This window comes from Diprion similis, chromosome 8, assembly GCF_021155765.1.
Source record: "Diprion similis isolate iyDipSimi1 chromosome 8, iyDipSimi1.1, whole genome shotgun sequence".
In the NCBI taxonomy this organism is placed as follows: domain Eukaryota; kingdom Metazoa; phylum Arthropoda; class Insecta; order Hymenoptera; family Diprionidae; genus Diprion; species Diprion similis.
In genome coordinates this window covers 1,837,091-1,856,957 of record NC_060112.1, presented here as the reverse complement: position 1 = coordinate 1,856,957, position 19,867 = coordinate 1,837,091, and the positions used below count along the sequence as shown (strand labels likewise).

At 35.9% G+C, this 19,867-nt stretch overlaps 5 protein-coding genes across 6 annotated transcripts; 2 read left to right on the top strand and 3 right to left on the bottom strand.

Annotated features, from left to right (window-relative positions):
- Nucleotides 1-1,263: 1,263 nt before the first annotated feature.
- Nucleotides 1,264-4,749, bottom strand: LOC124409524 (protein ERGIC-53). Its single transcript, XM_046887201.1, has 10 exons — nt 4,497-4,749; nt 4,194-4,250; nt 3,595-3,865; nt 3,409-3,508; nt 3,188-3,299; nt 2,932-3,106; nt 2,649-2,845; nt 2,160-2,359; nt 1,869-2,074; nt 1,264-1,696 (listed from the first exon to the last, which is right to left on the bottom strand). The coding sequence occupies exons 1-10, from the start codon at nt 4,732-4,734 to the stop codon at nt 1,660-1,662; spliced, it is 1,593 nt and encodes a 530-aa protein (XP_046743157.1). The 5' UTR covers nt 4,735-4,749; the 3' UTR covers nt 1,264-1,659.
- A 237-nt stretch (nt 4,750-4,986) lies between these two features.
- LOC124409555 (biogenesis of lysosome-related organelles complex 1 subunit 6-like) lies at nt 4,987-6,348 on the top strand. The gene is made up of 5 exons (XM_046887248.1): nt 4,987-5,298; nt 5,478-5,591; nt 5,659-5,746; nt 5,825-5,911; nt 5,993-6,348. Exons 1-5 carry the CDS (start codon nt 5,234-5,236, stop codon nt 6,107-6,109), a joined length of 471 nt encoding a protein of 156 aa, XP_046743204.1. The 5' UTR covers nt 4,987-5,233; the 3' UTR covers nt 6,110-6,348.
- A 154-nt stretch (nt 6,349-6,502) lies between these two features.
- Nucleotides 6,503-11,442, bottom strand: LOC124409545 (Krueppel homolog 2). Its single transcript, XM_046887233.1, has 6 exons — nt 11,272-11,442; nt 10,098-10,265; nt 8,723-8,904; nt 8,544-8,611; nt 8,333-8,466; nt 6,503-8,214 (listed from the first exon to the last, which is right to left on the bottom strand). Exons 2-6 carry the CDS (start codon nt 10,262-10,264, stop codon nt 8,004-8,006), a joined length of 762 nt encoding a protein of 253 aa, XP_046743189.1. The 5' UTR covers nt 10,265; nt 11,272-11,442; the 3' UTR covers nt 6,503-8,003.
- Nucleotides 11,443-11,981: 539 nt separating this feature from the next.
- On the top strand, nt 11,982-15,226 carry LOC124409538 (dehydrogenase/reductase SDR family member on chromosome X-like). 2 transcript variants are annotated; one of them, XM_046887220.1, is made up of 7 exons: nt 11,982-12,105; nt 13,218-13,343; nt 13,452-13,559; nt 13,680-13,853; nt 13,945-14,152; nt 14,263-14,464; nt 14,553-15,226. In XM_046887220.1, the coding sequence occupies exons 1-7, from the start codon at nt 12,102-12,104 to the stop codon at nt 14,736-14,738; spliced, it is 1,008 nt and encodes a 335-aa protein (XP_046743176.1). In that variant the 5' UTR covers nt 11,982-12,101; the 3' UTR covers nt 14,739-15,226. The 2 variants fall into 2 exon arrangements, with proteins under 2 accessions (XP_046743176.1, XP_046743175.1); XM_046887219.1 differs by lacking the exon at nt 11,982-12,105 and having other exon boundaries at nt 12,596-13,343.
- Nucleotides 15,227-16,443: 1,217 nt separating this feature from the next.
- On the bottom strand, nt 16,444-19,831 carry LOC124409549 (ras-related protein Rab-30-like). The gene is made up of 6 exons (XM_046887238.1): nt 19,555-19,831; nt 19,325-19,458; nt 19,143-19,226; nt 18,667-18,850; nt 18,418-18,569; nt 16,444-18,310 (listed from the first exon to the last, which is right to left on the bottom strand). The coding sequence occupies exons 2-6, from the start codon at nt 19,409-19,411 to the stop codon at nt 18,200-18,202; spliced, it is 618 nt and encodes a 205-aa protein (XP_046743194.1). The 5' UTR covers nt 19,412-19,458; nt 19,555-19,831; the 3' UTR covers nt 16,444-18,199.
- Nucleotides 19,832-19,867: the final 36 nt, after the last annotated feature.

Genomic DNA, 19,867 nt, shown 5'->3' with positions numbered 1-19,867 from the left:
AGATACTAAAATCAGTTATATATTATCATTACCAATAGTTAGATTTATTATTTCGTTGAATGTATTATAAATGAGTTTCGTATACAAACAATTGAAATATATGATAATGAACCCAATTTCACCGATAACGAGCTGAATTTTACCGTCCGAAAAATTAAGTTTTACACGAAACTGACTTTCGTAATGTGTCGTGCATTGCGCCTGAACGAAGCCCGAAATGCAACCCGATATACAGGGAAAATATGTTCTTACCTGCCATTCAATTCTCTCGAAAAATGAAAGCGACCTGTAAACTTTTTTTTTACCTCATTATTTATTTTTAATAAATTCATATAAACATTTTTCATCCGTACATATAAAATCAATATTACAATTATAATAAGAGACGTTTGATTGTTCGTGAAAAAAAGGAATATTTTTTCGAACAGAAACACGCCATGCTTCATTCTTTAAACATTTTTTAAATTACGTTTTCTTTATGTATATTGCAAAAGAGATAAATCAGCACCTAGATTACAAAGAAAAAAATACAACCATTATAAATCACCTTCCCTTAGCTATGTATATATAAGTTAACAGACATAATAATTTTGTCAATATTACTATTATTATTATTAGTACTAGTATTTCTCCATAACGAAGAATTATTGATATATTTGTACGCTACAGCCGTTGTATTTGCAACATGTTAAATGATTATAATTTATCAACCGTCATAACTGTGCTACAAAATCGTTGCTTGTCAGCTAAATACAAATTCATTTCCATCTAACTTTGACCTATTTCTAGGTTTCTTGTTAGTCTCATTCGAGAATAATTATTCTACATCTCATCTATAAATTTTTCAAGCATTTTTTTCGGACACTCAGAATCTGTGTAATGTCTTTGGAATGTATGTTTCAAAGTTTTTACGACTGTGACCCGAATTAGAGAATTGAGTAAACGATAAGTAGAGGGAAAAAAGAAGAGTAATAACGAATATCTGTAATTCAAATGTACGTAAACACACCGTTGCCTTTTTTGGAAGTTTCAAGTAAAAAGAAGATACGGTGCAACGGTAAATTTTTTCGTTTTCTTCATTCTTTTTTATTCAACAGTTACAATTCTTTTTTCCCTGTAAGTAATATATAGTATATGTATATTTATGTATAAATAATAACAGTTTCATAATTCAATAATATGTATGTTTATGGGCTTGAATGATCCAACTTTTTCCGAGAGGGATAGAGAGATGGAGATAAGAGAGAATGAAAAGCACTCAACAAGTTTTACGTGCGTTCATTCCAAGTGACGCGATCAGGAAGTTGTCATTGAAGAATCGTCGTCGTAACTCTCGCAGGCTTTTTCATTCGAAACTTTGTAACCACACATAATTTGTAAATATCTGATGTACTATACATATAATATTAATTAGTTATACGTTTGCGACGTATAAATTATTATGTACCTATATTTGTTCAATAACAGCTGATTCGAAACACAAACACAAACATAGAAGAGAAAAAAAAAAACAATAAAAAAAATTAACTGCTTGCCTAGAGAGATGACACCTTATTATTACTGGATGATGATATTTAATTTATAAACATGAGTTCCATGTAATTATAATTACAAATTAATCGAGCAGCGAATATTTCAAATTGTCCGATTTGCTCCAGGTTAATAAAACTTCTTTGCTTGTGCTTCTTTACTGTCCCTGCAAGGAAAAAGAACCAAAAAATACAGAAGAAAGAAATTGACGAGAAGAGGTGTTGGGTATGGACGTAAATATACCAAAACTAGTTCATGTTACGCATTTAAGTAAAGAATTAATCATTCTAATTCGATTATAATTATAATTTTCGACCAAACAATTCGAACTCGCTTACCTGTATATATTGTAACCTAATAAAATGACCATCTGTACGGCGAGGAAGACCAAGAACATGGAAGTGGTGAGACAATTCCCTGTTCGACAATCCTTATTACCGGCATCTAGCTTAACATTGGCGTGTTCTATGTCTCTTTTGACCCTGTTCAATCCGTCTTTCATTTCAGATATTAGCGCCTGGTAATCGTAGCCGATTGGCTGAACCTGGAGAACGTTATATCGAAGTCAAAATAAAGCTAGACAAATCATCGGCTCTACGAGACTTGATAACTGAAAAATTACAGCGTACCTGAGCCGTAGGAGCACGAGCTTGATTGTTCAAGATAGTGTCGGCTTTGGAATGAACTTCGCCGACGAAAGATTTTATCTCTCTGGCTGTGTTAAGGATGACGTTCTGATTGTTAAGCACTGCGTCGACTTCGGTCCGTCTTATAGTGTCAATTAATTGGATTGGTTGACCAGGTTGCCCGCCAGCAGCACCTTGGACTCCTGAAATGCAAGATTTGCAGTATAAAATAATATTTCTACGTGCAAATGGCACCTACTGAAGTGCATCACTACTTACCAAAATTATGATATCATACACGCAGTTTACATTCAGAAAATTTTTATTTTCTACAAACTCTAATTCACGATTCACACTCGGTGGCAAATATCCAAGTAAACAAGAATTTCCTTTTATCAAAACGCGATGAAATAAATTTGTTTCTCAACTTGTCAGCTGCCAAAAATAGTGGCGCTGGATTTAAAGCGATTTTTCGTCAAATTTAATACTCACCGCCAACTTGGACTTGTGCTATCAGACTAAGGGTTCGTTCTTGCCTGCCGACTACTTCGTCTAGTTTTCTGTTTAGTTCTCTCAACGCGTCGAACATCTGACTCTGTCCAGAGAATATTTGACGCAACTCTCGCTGATTATCAGTCTCGAACCATTCATCGAACTCTTCCTTCGCAGGCTGTTCATCGGGGTGTTGTCTGCGCGGATAATTTGATGTGTCAAATAATCGACAGTAAATAGTAAAGGGATGATAATGGTCTAGAAAAGTGGGCGGATTTTTTACCTACGATAGTCTTCTTTTTGCTGTTCTAGTTTTTTCTGGTAGTCCTGATACTCTTGACCGAGCTTGATCTCCTCTTCGGTTGATATTTTGCGACCACCGTCGCTCACCGTTTGGCTTGGGATGTGTAGAGACGTGGTCAAGAAGTGCAAGACGTCGTGATCATCGGCCAGCCCACCTAAAATAGAGAATCAGACGATTTTCAGCGATTCCGAAGTTTCCAAAAGTTTGTTCTCCAATTGTGAACAAAAGTATTTACCAGTGGCCGCGGATACTCCGAAGTAACCGTTTTTCGGTAGTTGCACATTCTCCGCACGCAGACACATCTCGAAATCTTGATCATTGTTCGTCATTCCATTGTGGAAGAGCACCTTTGAACACATTATGGAGAAGATATATTTGTAATGTCAAAATATCGGTGGAAATAGCTGCATCCAATTATAAGGTAACACGATCAAGCGCCTGAATGTAAAAACTCACCGTTAACGTATTCTGGTAGTACTCAATTTTCGCTCGGGTTGGAAACGGTTTGTTACGAAAATCTCGCAGACAGCCGGCCAAAAGCTGTGTTGTTCCATCGCTGTAATTAGAAAGTGCAACAGAAATTAATTACAAAGCTCTGATTACTAGCAAAAGGTAGATTAGGGATAGAATCAGCTCCCTTACTTTGCATGATCGAATTGCTTCGTTCCATCGTTGAGAACAGCCATGATGTAAGGGTTGTTATGCTTGTTATCATTGTCGAAGGAATCAAAAAATATTCCAAGCCCATTCCACTGATCTGAACTACCGAAAACTGTCCCATCGTAAGAGCCTTTTGACGTCGTGTACCAAAATGCTAAACCATCGGCACCGATTCTTCCACGACCAGTGATGCGGAAGACAATGTTAACTTCCCACCAGTCGAAGTTTGTCGGCTGCTTTGTCCATATGGCTCCTGTTATTCAAGATCAAACAATTAGAGATCAAGATTGAAATTAGATATAGTACGCAGATAGATTTGAACAGAAATGTTCGCAATTCCTTCAAGAGAGGAGAGAGAATACGAGACAAAACAAAACAGAGTAAGTTTCTACAACATCTTAAGAACAGATTTGAATTTCTAATGGAACACTTGTTTTATCTTATGAAAGGATACAATTGTGACGATACATATAGAAATATCTTCCTATTAATTTCATTAACTCCAAGGAGAGTCAAAACGACTTTTGCTAATGTTTTTGTCCGACAATCAGTTGGTTCAATCTATTCCACGTGGTTCTCACCTTTCTGGCTCCGTAAGGACGGTGCAATTCTGACGTTTTCGGCACTCGCGATCGCATCTGGAAAGCAATAAATGTCGGTTATAATGCGCTGGTAGAAGCTGAGGGAAAGATCAGAGTGTGAGAGGCTAGCTGAGATGTTGGGGAATCGATTGAGGTGATATTCTACAGGGCGTAAATAATATTGCAATAAATATTCGGCAATAAATGAAATCCATACGGTAGGAGACTGAGAGCGCGGGTTGAACGGGAGACGAGATCGGTAGATGGGTTAAGGGACGAACGAAAGAATTGAAGGCAACTTACTTCCGCCGTATTCCCAGAAAGGCACGCTCCCGTCTTTTTGGGCGAGATAAGGAGGTTTAAACGAGTACTTGTACTCAAATTTCTTGTGCGGATTTTGGGCGAGAACAGCTGATAGTCCGATTGCAAGGGTGCAGACAACAATCGCGGGCCACCTCACCTCCGGCGCCATTTTCATTTTGAAATGCCACTTGCCACTTGCCAGCCGAACTGCACTCTGCAGCACCGTCGTAGAAACCATGATGTTTGAGAAGATGAGGGTGTTCTTGCGCAGCTATCTCTGAGAACCAATCGCGTGCCCGCCCATATGGAAGCCATTTTAAATTTTCGACCAATTGCATCTGAGATCATTTGGCGCGCATTTTAAAATGAGGTGTAAATGACGTGTATTTTCATAACGGCTTCCATATGGGCGGCGCAGAACAGGACGAAAATATATCCGCCGGAGGAACACACGTTATCTTCTTAGATCATGATAGAAACCAACTCGTCAGTTTGATTCGGCGACTGAAGATGCTCGTGGAGAAAACACGAGTTGGATTAATCCGATTGGCCGATATCCCTTCTTGTGACGTGTCAAAATCTGAGAGCTTTCACGCCGCAGACGGCACAACAACATAACGTACCTCATCGCTCGATTCCAAGCCCCGTTTTTTGCGACCTTATTGTTGATAGTTCTACGCGGCTGAGTGAAAGCTAGGCTCCGTTACGGACTGGCAAATACAGGCGTTTGAGTAAAAATGATGACCGACATAGGCGAACAGGCCGCCGTCGAAGTGCAGCCGAAGATCGAGCAATGTGAGAGGTAACATAACCTAGCACGAACTGACCTAACCTCACTTTCAGTCAGTTGTTTTTCCAAGAGACAAAATTTGGAATACTTAATTTCACGTTTGAAAAATGAATAAGCATCAGTATCGAACAAATACTGGCAGAAACCGACCTTTAAGTTCCAGATTTTCATTCGAATGATTTTTTCTTTAGTCCTAATGGAATTAGCATCGATTTTACCCAAGCGGCTGAGAACTTAGCACAAGGACTACTCGAAGTGTATCAACCACCGCTGGAGCAAGTCAAGCACGAATTGATCGAATTGACGTAAGGGATCTGGAAGCAGATTCACTTAGCTTCAAGGTGGATGCTAAGACTCAATTTGATGTTTCAGTAATAAGCAGGAGACCCTCATTGCGCAGATGCAGGGAGAGAATGCAAAGTTGCGCCAGGTAGATGAGAACTTGGATATAAACGAACTGGTAAGTCCTTGGTCCTCCCAAAATTCTGCTGTTTGAGATTGTTATTGCAGGATTGAAATTTTGATGTATATTTTGCAGTTCACGACGATCAAAATATATCAGGCAAAACTGGCAAATATTAAAAAAGACATGACGTCTGTTCATGAACGAACAAATAAGCTAAAGGTGATGAAAAACTCATAGTTTAAGACTATCTTGCAATAGTCAAGATTCATTACACATTTCTTCATACTTTTTTATGACCAGAAACGAGCAATTCGTTTTCAACAAGTCAAGGAAAAGGAGGTGCTGCTCAAGGAACAGCAGCGAGAACAAGAGATTCGTAGAGAGCAGGAACTAATAGGGAAACCATCAGGGTCATAATTTATTGAAGAGATATTTGTGAACTTGTTAAATCATTTGTTCGTGCCTTTTGCATCATGTTTACATCATTATTGCCTTTATTGTTACCATCATTCATAGTGATAAATTTAAATATTTAGGATGGATGTTCAGACTTGTATACATGCATGGACATTTAATTACTTGTGTAACTTTGCAAGTTTCTGCCCTGGATAGAAATGTGATAAATACTGTAAATAAGATTAAAGTGATAGGATTTATAAAAATGTATCGTGTTTTACACCTTCCTTGCCAACTGAGCAGATAGAACCTGTGCAGAAACGTATCCAGAATTCCTTCAGAAGCCAAATTAAATAAACGAATTTCAAAAAGATTTGATGTGAAGGGGAAAAAGATGGGTGAATCAAGTTGAGAACCGATTTAAAAAAACAAATTTATGGTATAATATCCAGCGACCACAAGATAAATTGAATAATCATAATATACATACAAATATCAATATGTAACAAGACACTAACTAATATCGAATTATCGATAGAATGCAAAAGTGTTAATTATCATGCCTTTGCATCTAGCAGCAATTTTATTATGCTTACACTTGCACAGTAGTAAATTGGTATTGATTATTACAGTGATACGTGAATTCCACATAACTATAAATCTAAAATTTCGGGTAATACTTCTTAAGCATAATTCAACCGAATATTTGAAATAAGACAAATTTCGAATAAGCTTAAATTGCCTGTACATCTAATTTTATCTTCATTTTTTACTCCGTGTTTGGAAAAGTGATCCCAAATATTATGAAACTAAACTACGCACAGTATGAAATTTTTATTCTGTTGACATTCTCAGTGAGGCACAGTTTCATATTCTAAAAATAAATTGCTAGATGTTGTTAAACATTTATCCAAATCACCAACGATATGTTAGTCACGATAATCAGTGGTAAAAAAATTATAGAACTGTGTACTGTTCAGATCATCAGAACTTAAACAATGCACGTTTTGGTGATTCTTGTGAATGAGCATACTCTTTCGTTTAGTACACATTGCGAAATTTTTTTTGTTCTTTGAGGAGAGAAGAGGAGCATTGGGCGAAGACATATTTTACATTGAAATGCTCAGAGTAATGAATCAATATTTCAAATGGATTTAGTCATACTCTTGTAAACACTCCGGAATAATTTAAAAGAATAGCATTGTTGCTCGTGCATCGTGTAAGAGCAGTAAATACTTTGCACAACTTTGCTCTGCATGCAGTTTCCTTCACTACAATCTTATAATGATATTGAATGTTGGTCGTTATGGTTGGCTTTCATTTCCTTCTTTCGATAATTATGATTGTTAAGTTTAATATTAACACATTAATACATCTAGAACCGTTGAAAATCTGAGAATTAATTGAGAAAATTGTGACAAATCGTCGTAGCAAACATTCTGTGCTAAGTTTTAATAGATAAGTAGTCGTTAATGAGTAACAAAACAAAAATTGCAAAAGCATCATGATTTGCTGTCAAGATCTTCAAAATCTATCGTTCAAACTTTTGCAGGGTGTACCGAAGAGGCGGTTTCTTATATCAGCCAATCTATAGCCGTCGGTTAAATACTTTCCGATATCGAATAGGATTCATGAAAAATAAGATTTTTTCTTTTTATTTATAAAATGGGGGTGGGAGGATCATAACAATTATACTGGTTAATATGAAATTCATTTTGAAACAATATTTTAAATTCGGTTCCAAAGTCTGACAACCATCCTCTTCAGAAGCTTCTTAATATATTAATTGTTCGATTTTTGAACATTATCGAACATCCAAAGGTATCCCCATTTGGATTATGCAAGAAAAAAAAATCTGTTATTATTCAGAATGGAAAAACAACGAATACGTAGAATTAAATAACAAATGATATTACTAGGGAACGCGAGACATGTGTTGTATTAGCCCTATGACAAATGTGATCGCTCGTTTCAATATAGCTGGTGTACCCGGCTTGTTTGAAATGGCCGACAAAGAATTACTAATCTCATGGAACAGATTGCGAGTGAATGGATTGCGTCTCGAAGACAAACGTAAGGCCAGAAATTGATAATAGATGAAGGGCGTCAGTAATCCGGCTCGTCCGCTGTTAAACAGAGTAAAACGCATGTATTGAACCATTGATAAACAAGAATAATGGAAGAAAAATGGAACGAAAGAAATCGATCAGAGAAAAAAAAAATAGAAGGAAATTCATAGCATACTTGAGGATCAGTAGTATCGTATACGGTAGAAGGAGGGCTTCACAGATTGCACACAGTCTAAGTATGTTCCGAGATTGGAATTCTACTAAAGAGATCAGTAAGCGTGCTCCCCACCAGCTGTTTTGTCCTAGACACTGAAAAAATACAATATCAATCAGGTTTCTGTAACGTCAGAGTAAGAAACAAATTTATCTATGAATTGTGTACATACATCCAACAAAGTCAGCGAATAACTCGCCGAATGCAAAACAGCGAAGAGTAAAACAGGAGCAATCACGACTGTGATTTGTGTTAAGGAAATTCATTTTGCTATGTGGGTTGTCATTGTTTCAGACTAAAACAGCTGAAACTAAACAAGCGGTTACCGAAATTCGCATGATAAAAGGATACGTGAAGCTGGAGCAACGTACAGAAATATTAATGAGTAGAATAAATTGTGACACGAATCCTCCAGAACCAGAAGTGTCCAGAATTCTCTGCTAAATTGTACTCGTGGAAGTCTTTGATGAAGTCTAAGAGCGCTGGTCGCTGCGTTGCACATCAAGATCTTGTAATAAGCGTTGTAAGGATTTCTGAGAGAGAATCAGGTGGTTAGTATTTACAATATTACGATTATGTTGTCGTTACATAGAACAAGCTATCTGCGTTTAGGAGTATCTTAAATCTTTACATTCTTTCTATGTACACACCATCATGTACAATTAACTAGATTAATAAAAAAGAGGTTTGGATACGATAAAAAAATACATTATGATAATGACTTGACATACTTTCCCTATGAAACAAGCAAAGTTCAATGTAAAAGTAAACGTGTTCACTCTTCCGTGTCTCATTTTTTCTCCCTTTTTTTCTTCTCTTTGATCATCTTATCTTTGTACAGGTATAAAAACTATGTACAGGATGTCTAATGCAATTGAGCATTCAGATTACAGGACTATACCAGGAGTTTCCAGGACAATTATTTGAAAAATTCGAAGACCTTAATTTTGTTTTCTTATAAATTTATAATAATAGGATAAGTTGTTTAGGTGTTTGATCAAAGAATTTATGTAGCAATTTATATACAGAGTGAATTCCTAACGATTGTATGGTTCGTCTGCGAAAATTTAACACATTCAAGGCTGCATATTACAAATGGAATATCGCGGTTTTCAATCAAAAATGTAGTACGTCAAGTTTACCAGGATAACTGAAAATACTTCAGGACTTTTCCAGGACTTGAGGAGTGATTTGTATTTTTCAGGATAATCCAAGGATTTCAGAATGTATAAGAAGTGGTAGACCCCTGTGTGTATATGAAATTTGAATGGCAATGTTAAGAGCCATTATTTCAAACATATCGCTATGCAAACAAAATGCCAATCGTAAGAGGCAAGGACACGTAAGGGGTAACCAAATACTGTTTCAGTGATCATGCATTTATTTTGCATTTCTACTAATGGAATACTCGGATGCCTTGCTGAGTAATAATGCTGATAAAGTGATTCTTGCATTGATTATGTAACAATTGAAGTACATAATGAAATCTGCAAGTCATGCTAAGATAATGAGTGGGACAAGGACGTTCAGTAATAACTAAGTCTGACCGAGATGACAAGAAGTAGAAGAAAAATAAATGCTTCACGTATGTAAATGACACGGGAGCGTGTACTCAGGCTGGAATTACTTAATACTTCCAACAATTAAGTAGGCATAGTAATAGTGTAAAAAAAAATATTGTTTAAACACATCTGCGGAAAATTTACTACTTTGTTGATCTGCTTACCCAAAAATTGGAATAATGTAGCCCACTGTGAAAAGTATGGTCAATACTCTTGTAGCCCATAGTCCGACCGATATTTTGTTATCAATAACATGCTGTTTCAAATTTTCCCACCCCTTTTCTGTCGTCGCAGTCCTGTCGCCTGAGCCATTGCTCGCAGTATCGGCCATTCTGGGACAAAAAAATGTTTAACAATTAAAGAGAGAACAGTTGGCTCGTATAATATACTACAATTAAATAATTGCAACATTGATTGTATCGTATTATGAACCGTTCTGTTCAATGATAATGGGTGAAAATATGAGTAAACGTATGTGGCTTGATCGCCTTGATTTCAATACAATAAATCGAAGCAGCTATGCAGTAAGGTGAATTTTTTTCACCATGTGTTCGCATCGCTATTCAAACTGAGCATCGACATTCTTACGTTCTTACCAAGTGAATTTTATAATGATGGGGGAAAAAACGATAAGCAAAATGTTGAGAACTAGTAAAAAAAACAAGTATGAGAGACAGAGACAGAGAGAGGTAGAGAGAGAGAGAGAGACACATCTCAAGGACACATAAATTAAGGAAATATTTTACTAGGCAATTAAAATGGAAACAAGATAACAACGATGGCGTTGATATTTTCGTTAGAAAAAATTGAAGTAAAAGAGGTTTCTAACACAGATTAAAATGAGGGAGAAAGAATTCTTGTACACGATGAACAGACTGATAATTTAATGACGCGAAAGACAAAATTTGTGCCAGTTTTTATTCAGGCGAAGATGATTTCTAAGGTGCCAAAGGCAAATTACCGAGCGATGAGCGATCTATCATGGGATGCGTGATCGGTGACATTTAGATATAATAAATCGTGAAATAATAATTATGTAGGTGCAGATATACATGTAAATTTAATTTCTTCTTTACAGTCTGGAGTAAAAGTGTCGGAAGTGAGTAATCGGAACTTGTCCAGAGCTGTGTTTGAATAATTAATTCCTCTGCAGAGGTATCATTCTATCGGGAAGAGCCCTTAATTTACAGTTATCGTAATTATGCGTGACATATATATCGGAAGAACCTAGCCCTACTTTTGCACGTTCACACATTCCACGGATGATTTGCGGGCGATTGTTGTACGGGAATTTGAGGGGCGTTGAAGGGACATCGATAATCGTGAAAAGACACTCACCTTATATCTACTATATGCTGTTTAACCTTATATTAATTGATTCAATTTCTCGTAGTAAATAATCACAGTTTAATCTGAGCCGTTTTCACGGCTACGTGTATTTCTCGGGCTTTCACGAGCAGGTGCGAGTTGACTTGACTCGAATCGACTTTGCTGCTGCACCGGCGACACGGTTCAGTATTTTCATTCGTCAAGACCTGTGGAGATGGCGGCACAAGCTTGGGCCTTAATTGAGGTGTTTTAATTGTGACGATTTTTCAAGATGCTCAAAGAATCTCATAGCAATTATTTCAACTTGAATTGCACTGGAATCCGCGCTAAAAATGTCCTCATTTTCATTGTATTAAAGTCGAGTTCCTGTAAAAATAAAGCGATAATAGGTACTGGAAACCTTTGCAGAATAGCAATTACCGCGCTTCGATTTCTAGTATACTGATTCTTAACGTGAATTTATTATTTTATGCGTCGGAAACACGAATGCATATTGTGAATTTAAGTTCGTTCATCTCCTTCATGTGTCTGCAAAAATTTCAATATTTCCGCGCATTATTTAATGTAAATACAAATTCGTAAACGGATTAAACGTTTCTAAATTTCGAAAAGATCGATTTCGTAACACGCGGGTTATCGGTACGCGATTAATCAACGCGTCGATATATCGACTCTCGAAATCAGAAATCAGAAAGTACTAGTCGGCAGTGGCGCATCACAAGGTCATTCGCTTCTTGCCCAAGCATTTACGGCTATTCACGCTTTCCGCTGTGGGAAAGGAAAAAGAATTTCAGAGAAATCAATGCGTACTTATACTTCCATACAGCATTTAATGAGACATGCGTATCTTTACTAATCCCCGTTATTTCTCCAGTCCTTCTGTCCATCAGATTATCCGTTTGAAACTTTCTAAAAGATAAGCACATTCGTAACATGCGAGAATTTCGTGAATTTTAAGGGGGTGTCTGCGCTGAGGGTGACATTGACTGCATATATCAAACACGAAAAAGGGTTTAACAGCCCTATTCTATACACGGTTCTGTACAAAAACACGCCAATACACTTTCATTTGACGCCAAAATAAAGAAATGGCATGAATTGTATAAATTTACTATTGCTATTTCATAGAATCCGTGCCATGTCTTTATTTTTGCGTGAAATGAAAGTGTGTTGAAATTTTTTTGCTCAGAATTGTGTATACAATGGGTTGCTAAGCCCTTTTCCGCTTCGAGGTACGTAGACTTTGATATTTGGAGATATCTACGTCAACGTCGAAATCGCCCAGAGCATCCCCTTAAGAACGCTTCGAACGAACATAATCAAATCACATCAGATCGCTGCGGCTACAGATTGAGCTTAGCCAGCATAAGCCCACCAACGTGATTTGCCCTAATTATTTATCGATGACATATGTGTAATGCGATATTTAGCGGTCACCGTTTATTACCCAACTATAAACATGATTATTTGCTTACTCGACGTTATACTTGCAAACAACAATTCATCTGCAATACCAACCAGCGTATGCAGTATATAATTTTAGCCTCATTTTAGTCAATTACGAATATCGAATCACTATAAACCCTCATTGTGTACTATTTATTATCTTGCGGTTTCTATCTGTAAAAGTGCAAAGAGATACCGTAACTAGTGGAATTCTATGAATAAGTAATTGTAGTGCAAACGCTTACACGGATACGTGCGCACGATCATAGGCAAGGTCGGAGAAAGCGGCCGGAGTGAGAAAGTTCTAATTTCGGAAAGTATTCCGAGTAGTAACCTTGGCAGGGGGAAAAAGAACCGTTATTCCAAAGAAATTGATAATCATAATTTAAAGGTTCAGTGAATCGACGGCCGGCAACGAATGAAAACAACTGTGGTATCCAAGTCGAGTAAAGGCCCAAACATGTTCCTCTTATTCGGTTCAATTTTCGTTCTCGCAGCCGGCTTTGCGGCTTATTTCAAACCGAAGAAAAGCCTGTCCCACATCAGCACGGAAATACTGTACGAATTCAAGTACAACGCGCTTGGAATGAAGGCGGTCGTAGCAGATTTTCTTGAATGTAAACGCAACAGAATCGGTAATAACATTGTGCATAAATTTATGAATTTTCGTTATTCTCACGCATGAAAATACTCTCACGTTTCGTTTTGAATTTGTGAATAAAAAACACTCTGTCATTTTTCAGACCTACCTAAAAAGGCGGGAAAAGTTGCCATCGTTACGGGTGGATCTCGAGGAATCGGAGCTGCGGTTGTTAAAATGCTGCTTCAATGTGACATGGAAGTAATAATTGGTAATTGATAGTGAATTTCTATAGCATTTCACCTATATTCTACGCTGTGGCACAGCGTCGTTACACTTTTCCTTCAACCTGTAAAGACGGGTACTTATGTCTTGCATGAATTATTTACAGCGTGCAGAACGCCTGCAGCTGCCGACAGACTCGTCAGATCGCTGAGAGAGTCAGGGGTGACTGGAGGATCGACAAAGGTTTATCAATTGGATAACAACAGCCTTGAATCTGTGAGGAGGTTTGCCGAATCCATCAAGGCGGAGTACCAGAAAATTGATATTCTCGTGAACAATGGTACAGTGGCTTCATCTATCAACAAAATTATGTATGCTTTAAAACCAAGCAGAAGTTTGGCAGATCATTTAGAATCTCTTCTCATTTTCAGCTGGCGTCATGTTTACTCCTTATTCTGAAACTAAGGAAGGTTTCGAACAGCAATGGGGTGTTAATTACCTCTCTCATTTCTTGTTGACGTCGCTGCTTCTACCTTTGCTAAAAGCGGCTGGATCGTATAACGAGTCGGCTAGAATCGTCAATGTCTCTTCGTGCGCTCATCTCGTTGGCACGATAAATTTTGATGATATTAATTCGAAGTAAGTACACGATTTGTTTATAAAGACTGAACTCTGTATTTGCGATTACGGGAAACTGCTTGCCTGAAACCTTTATATGAATTAATGACCCAAGTTCTGTTTCGTTCCAGAAAATGTTTCATCACGTCAGCTGCGTACGCTCAGAGCAAATTGGCTCAAGTGATGTTTACGAGATCCATCCAAGAACTGCTGGCAAAGGAGGGTATTTGCGTCAAAGCTTACTCCGTTCATCCTGGAATAGTGAATACGGATCTTTTTAATAATACAGCGTTGAAAAAGTATGCCCAGTGGATAATCAACTTGTTCTTCAAGGTTTGTACTTCAAGTATTTAACTTTTATAAACTTGTATGAAATCAGTAGCCTTATGCATAATATGTTGAAATAAATTTGTGTCTACAGAATCCAACGCAAGGGGCTACTCCAATTATTTATGCTGCTGTGAGTAATGAGATCGAAGGGAAAGGTGGAATGTACGTCAGTAACTGTGGCGAAAGTCCAGTTAACGACGAAGTTGAGGATCCAGAGATTCGCCAACGACTGTTCAATTTGTCGCTGGAACAAACTGGATTAAAAAGTTTTATCTAAAATTTAATTACTTCTGATATTGCTTTCCATAACAAGCAGCCGTAAAATGCTACAAAACCACATTGTGAGTTACTTTGACAAGTTAAAGAACTAGATCATGACATTCTGTAGCTAACATATAAGTATTAACTTGAAAACATACTCGTTGTATATAGCTGTTAAACAAAAACATAAGTATTACAATATTCATGTACTTAAAACGGATTGAAATATTTGGCCTTGAAAAGGGTAAAAATATTAACTTGTTGAATTATTTCACGAATAATCAACAAAGAAGAAAAGACTGATGCGTTCAGTTCAGAGATTTTATTTGGTTACAAAGAATAGCAAGTGTATGGAGACTGGACAAAAATATACATCATGTATTGATAACTTTACAGAGAAAAAATTTGACATATTCTTAGAATAAATAATTATTTCTAGACTTTAAAATGTCTTTGATATTATATATGAAAGTTGTTGCCTATTTATTTTTACAACATAGTGTTATGCATGTTACTTAAAGTGGAGTAAACTTAATCACTGCGTAAAGAAAACAAATTATATGTAATAATTTTTTTTCTTTGTAAGTGTACATGTTTTTTCAATTAAGTTTAATTAATTTGTTGGTAGATTGACACAATCTTAAATAATGTACTCTGAGGGAGGAAATAATATTGAAATAACAAATCAACGGATAACTGAATGGCGAGTTTTAATCATTCCAATAATCGTAAATGAAATCTCGAATATAATAAGAATAGCCTGAAACCCAGCCAACAAAAAATGGGGGTGCTTAATATGATGCTATAAATATTTATTTGAATATAAATTATAACACCATCGTGGTAAGTTGATTTTAATTTTTATTAAATAAATTACAAGATATTGGTCGATTTGATTTGGTTACTAGCATTATTAGCATTTAAAGCAGTGCAGAAATATCTTTATAGATATTTATAGTTTGCAAATAAACAATCTGGCAGTTATTTTGTTTTGAATTATTTTCGTTTCATTTCTTCATGCCAAATAAAAATTTTCTAATAATACTCGTTCGCTGTAGGATTTATTACAATATATGGATATGCAAGTAAATGCTAATTGAGTAGAAAGTCAGTCAACATTTCACAGTAAGTGGTTTAAAGTACTACAATAAGTACTAATTTTCACTTACAATTGCAGGACACAGATGTGTAGGTATGTGTGTTGCATGTACTTTACAATCATAATATTTATTGCACAAGCTGTTTTTTCTTGCATCGAACTATCGTTTTGAAAAAAGATAATTATTATCGGCTATGCAAGTGAAATTTTAAGCCATTTAATGTCTAATTTGAAGCATATGTACAAGAGAGAAAAAAACTATGCAACCATATTACACGCAATGTGATTCATCGGTTATTACCTTATTATTAATTTCTCAATCAGTTTAATAACAACAACAATCAATTGCTGTGCATAAATTATTAAAGGCATAAATAGATACTAAGAATATTGACAATTTGAAAAACTTCAATATTCTTCGATTCACCGATTATTATTAGCAATGGGAGAAGCTTATGCTGATGCTAATGCACACGTGGACGCAACTATGAAAGCTATTTTTGATTATTTACATTAACTGAACATGGAGTATACATTAAACATTAAAGCAATTTCTTCGTACTTAATACCTAGACTTCTAAGTCGATGTGTGTTTTGAGTTTTTTTTTCTTTTTTCATTGAATCAGTAATTTGTGGCAATTTTTAATTTTCTCATCAATAAATCAATCATTTTTATGTTTTAAGCGAATTAAGTACAGAGCCTTAGTAAATAAATTCTATCACTGTTCAGTCGGTGATATATGATAATTAACTATAGTATATACTATGTTCATTTCACAAAAGAACTTCAAATTTCTTGCTGAGAAGTTCTTCGTAATACATCATTTTACGACATAGCAGAGATTTTATGTTACAGCTATTAGAGAAATTCCTGGTAACCTGAAGTTCTATTTTATTCATGTGTTTAATTTGGAAGTCTTCTTTCATTTATTGCCATTTATCACACTATCATTTTAGTAAGAATTACACCATACTTATGTAGAGATAAATGACAAGTGAACTGATATGTTTTCATTAGCATGGCCCAAAGCTATACCTTTTTTTTTGTCAGTTTATTGGTTTTTTCGTTTCACTACGTTTACAATAAATTATGTTCAACGCGCTAATTTGGTGTGACAGAAATGTTTCAGTAATTGAAATACACAATGTTAAAGGACCAAATCGTCACGAAACGAAGCATTTTTTTTTTCTATCTTCTGTTTCCATTGAAGCTGTTTATAGTTATTATATTATAGTATGAGACATGCCATGATTCTTAGCCTGGCCGCACCATCTTTAATTCCTTGTTCTCTATTATCATAGTCTTTCGGAAGCTTGCAATAGCTGTTCAGATGATCTGGGACTACTGCAGTGTGATCGAAAGTTGATATCTTATTGTATTATGTTAAAAAATTACTTAATATTAATTGACTACTTGTATTTACTTGGAATATCCAGTCAGCTTCTTTCCTCAGCTTTGACAAACTGTAAGTTATTTTTAACTAATCTCTGTTCGCGGAGTAAATCAAACCAAACAAAACCATGGTATGATTAGGCAAATTACCAGAAATATTGAACGATAGAAATGATAGGAATTCCGAATTAGTTACATTATAAATGTGGATGAAAAAAAATAGGGACGTAAATGAAACACTGAGCTATATTCAATACTGTTCAAATTATACAAAGTCAACATGCAGACTAGACTGTGATGCACGAAAATTGAGTAACCTGAGAGCTTAACAAGGAAGATAATATTTGCAACATGTAATTATGATATAATTGTACAATGAGTAATTAGCCTTAACGATAAAAATTAACGATAAATCAATAACTAGATATTAAAATCTCAATGGAAACTTAAATAATTAATCAACTGTTTATCAAATTTAACAGAGTTTGACTCTCACAAGTTTGTATTTACAATTCCAATGCCCAACCTGCATTTGAACAATCAAAAACTGCGGCGTGCCACTTTTTTCATACGGACACTTCATTCATTTGACGTGGGTATGTAACAAAATATAAGTACATACAAGCAAGAAAAAGGAACGCAAAAGTTGGAATTATTCAATAAAAGGATAAAACGTACTTCCAAGACACTATCTACACAAGCTTTGATGGACTTCACAATTTGATTGTTTAATTTTCTTTAGTTTCTTCAAATGACGCGATAAAAAATTTTAAAAACAGGTATATATATTATAGGTATGTATAGATTTAATATATGTGTAAAATCAACAGGCTTGAAATGCTATCGAGTGGATTGAGAATGGTTATTAACATTGCGACACTTCTCATCAAGCTACTTCTGGTACGTCAAGGGATATCAGTTGCCATTGATTGGTTGATTCGGTAATAGGGGAATAAGTTGTTGAAAACAATTCGATCCCACAAGATTAAGTAAGTCGGCTACAACTGCAGTTACTGCTGTCGCCGATTGAAGTTGTTTTACCATTAATTGACGTGGCGTTTGTTTCGTACCTCGGTAATTCCTTGCTCCGTGCTTGCTGAAATTTAAAAGAAAAACGGAAGAAAAGATTTTTATAAAGAATTCACAATGAATGCACGTCAAAGTTCTACATGTTTTGGGAATAAAAATCGTCCAGTTTCTTACCTCCATGAGCTCGGCAGCAATTTCCATGAACAGTCTTTCCACATTTTCAGCCTCCTTTGCAGATGTTTCCAAAAAATACATGCTGTGTCTCTGCGCAAAGTCTTCTCCGACGTGTGTTGGTATTTCTCTATCTTCACGATCGATTTTGTTACCTGATGAATTAGTTATGAGACATTTTTAATCAGAATTTATCAAATTGACTTCACGCAAAATTTCTTGTTTACCATCAAAAAATTATGTTGTTCTCACCAACTAGTATCCTCAGTACTTTGTTGCTGGCGTATTCTTCGATTTCTCGTAGCCAATCGGGAAGACAATCGAAAGTTGGCTGACAAGAAATATCATAAACTAGAATTAAAGCATGCGCAGATCTGTAGTAGCTTTGGGTGATCGATCGGAATCTTTCTTGTCCAGCAGTGTCCCAAATTTGTAGCTAAAAAAATTTAATAATTTTTCAATCAAATGTTTCCTGACCAATTCAAACATATTATAGTAATAGTACAGTTATAAGAGGTAAGAATATGCACAAGAACGAAAGCAAGGGAGGTTATTATACATATGTAACACCTTTGAAATTTCATTCTCATTTATGTTGAGTATTTTTATATGCAATTTTAGGACTTCAGTGATCTTGGAAATTTTACATGATTGTAGAAATGTGTATACATATTCGTTTAACATATTTAGTTAACAATCCACATGCAAAAAAAAGGTAAGATACCAACCTTAACTTTCTCGTTTTCTACCTCGACGGTTTTGATCATAAAATCAACCCCGATCGTTGCACCTTGACCGGGGGGAAAGAGCCCCTGGTGAAAACAAAGAACAAAACGAATATAAAAGGGATATAAGGAAAATTTCAGACGACTCATCTAAACCAGCTTATTTTTTAAATGAAAATGATTACCTGAGTAAATCGTCTTACTAAGCATGTTTTTCCCACCCCTGCATTACCAACTAAAACAACTTTGAAGAGGAATTTATAGTCTTCCATCGCATTTGCGATTCCGCGGTGACCCGATCCCGTGTAAAAAAGATATCCTGTTTGTAAGGGGGTAATTGTTGAGAACATTTCCTCTACAGGGTGAAAATTTAAAACGATAATGCGATGTACTTTTTTCGTATCGAGAGACTCACCTTGACAGCAGCAACACCAGTGATCTCGAAATATAAGGAAATTTACGATCACATCAATAATAATTGCACAGGCTGCAAGATTCGTAAAGTTTCATCGCGGGGCTGTTGAAGTAAATTGTAAAGTGTATTACACAAGTCGTTGCTGTTTGATTTTGAATTGCGAAACGCTTTGCGCGATCACATTTCAATCAACAATAATATTCATTACTGCTGCTGGAGATACACGATTACTATTGAGACACGATACTACGACTGCCTCATACTGTCAGAATGACGTTTTGATCACATCACGCGTCGACGATTGGAGCTATCC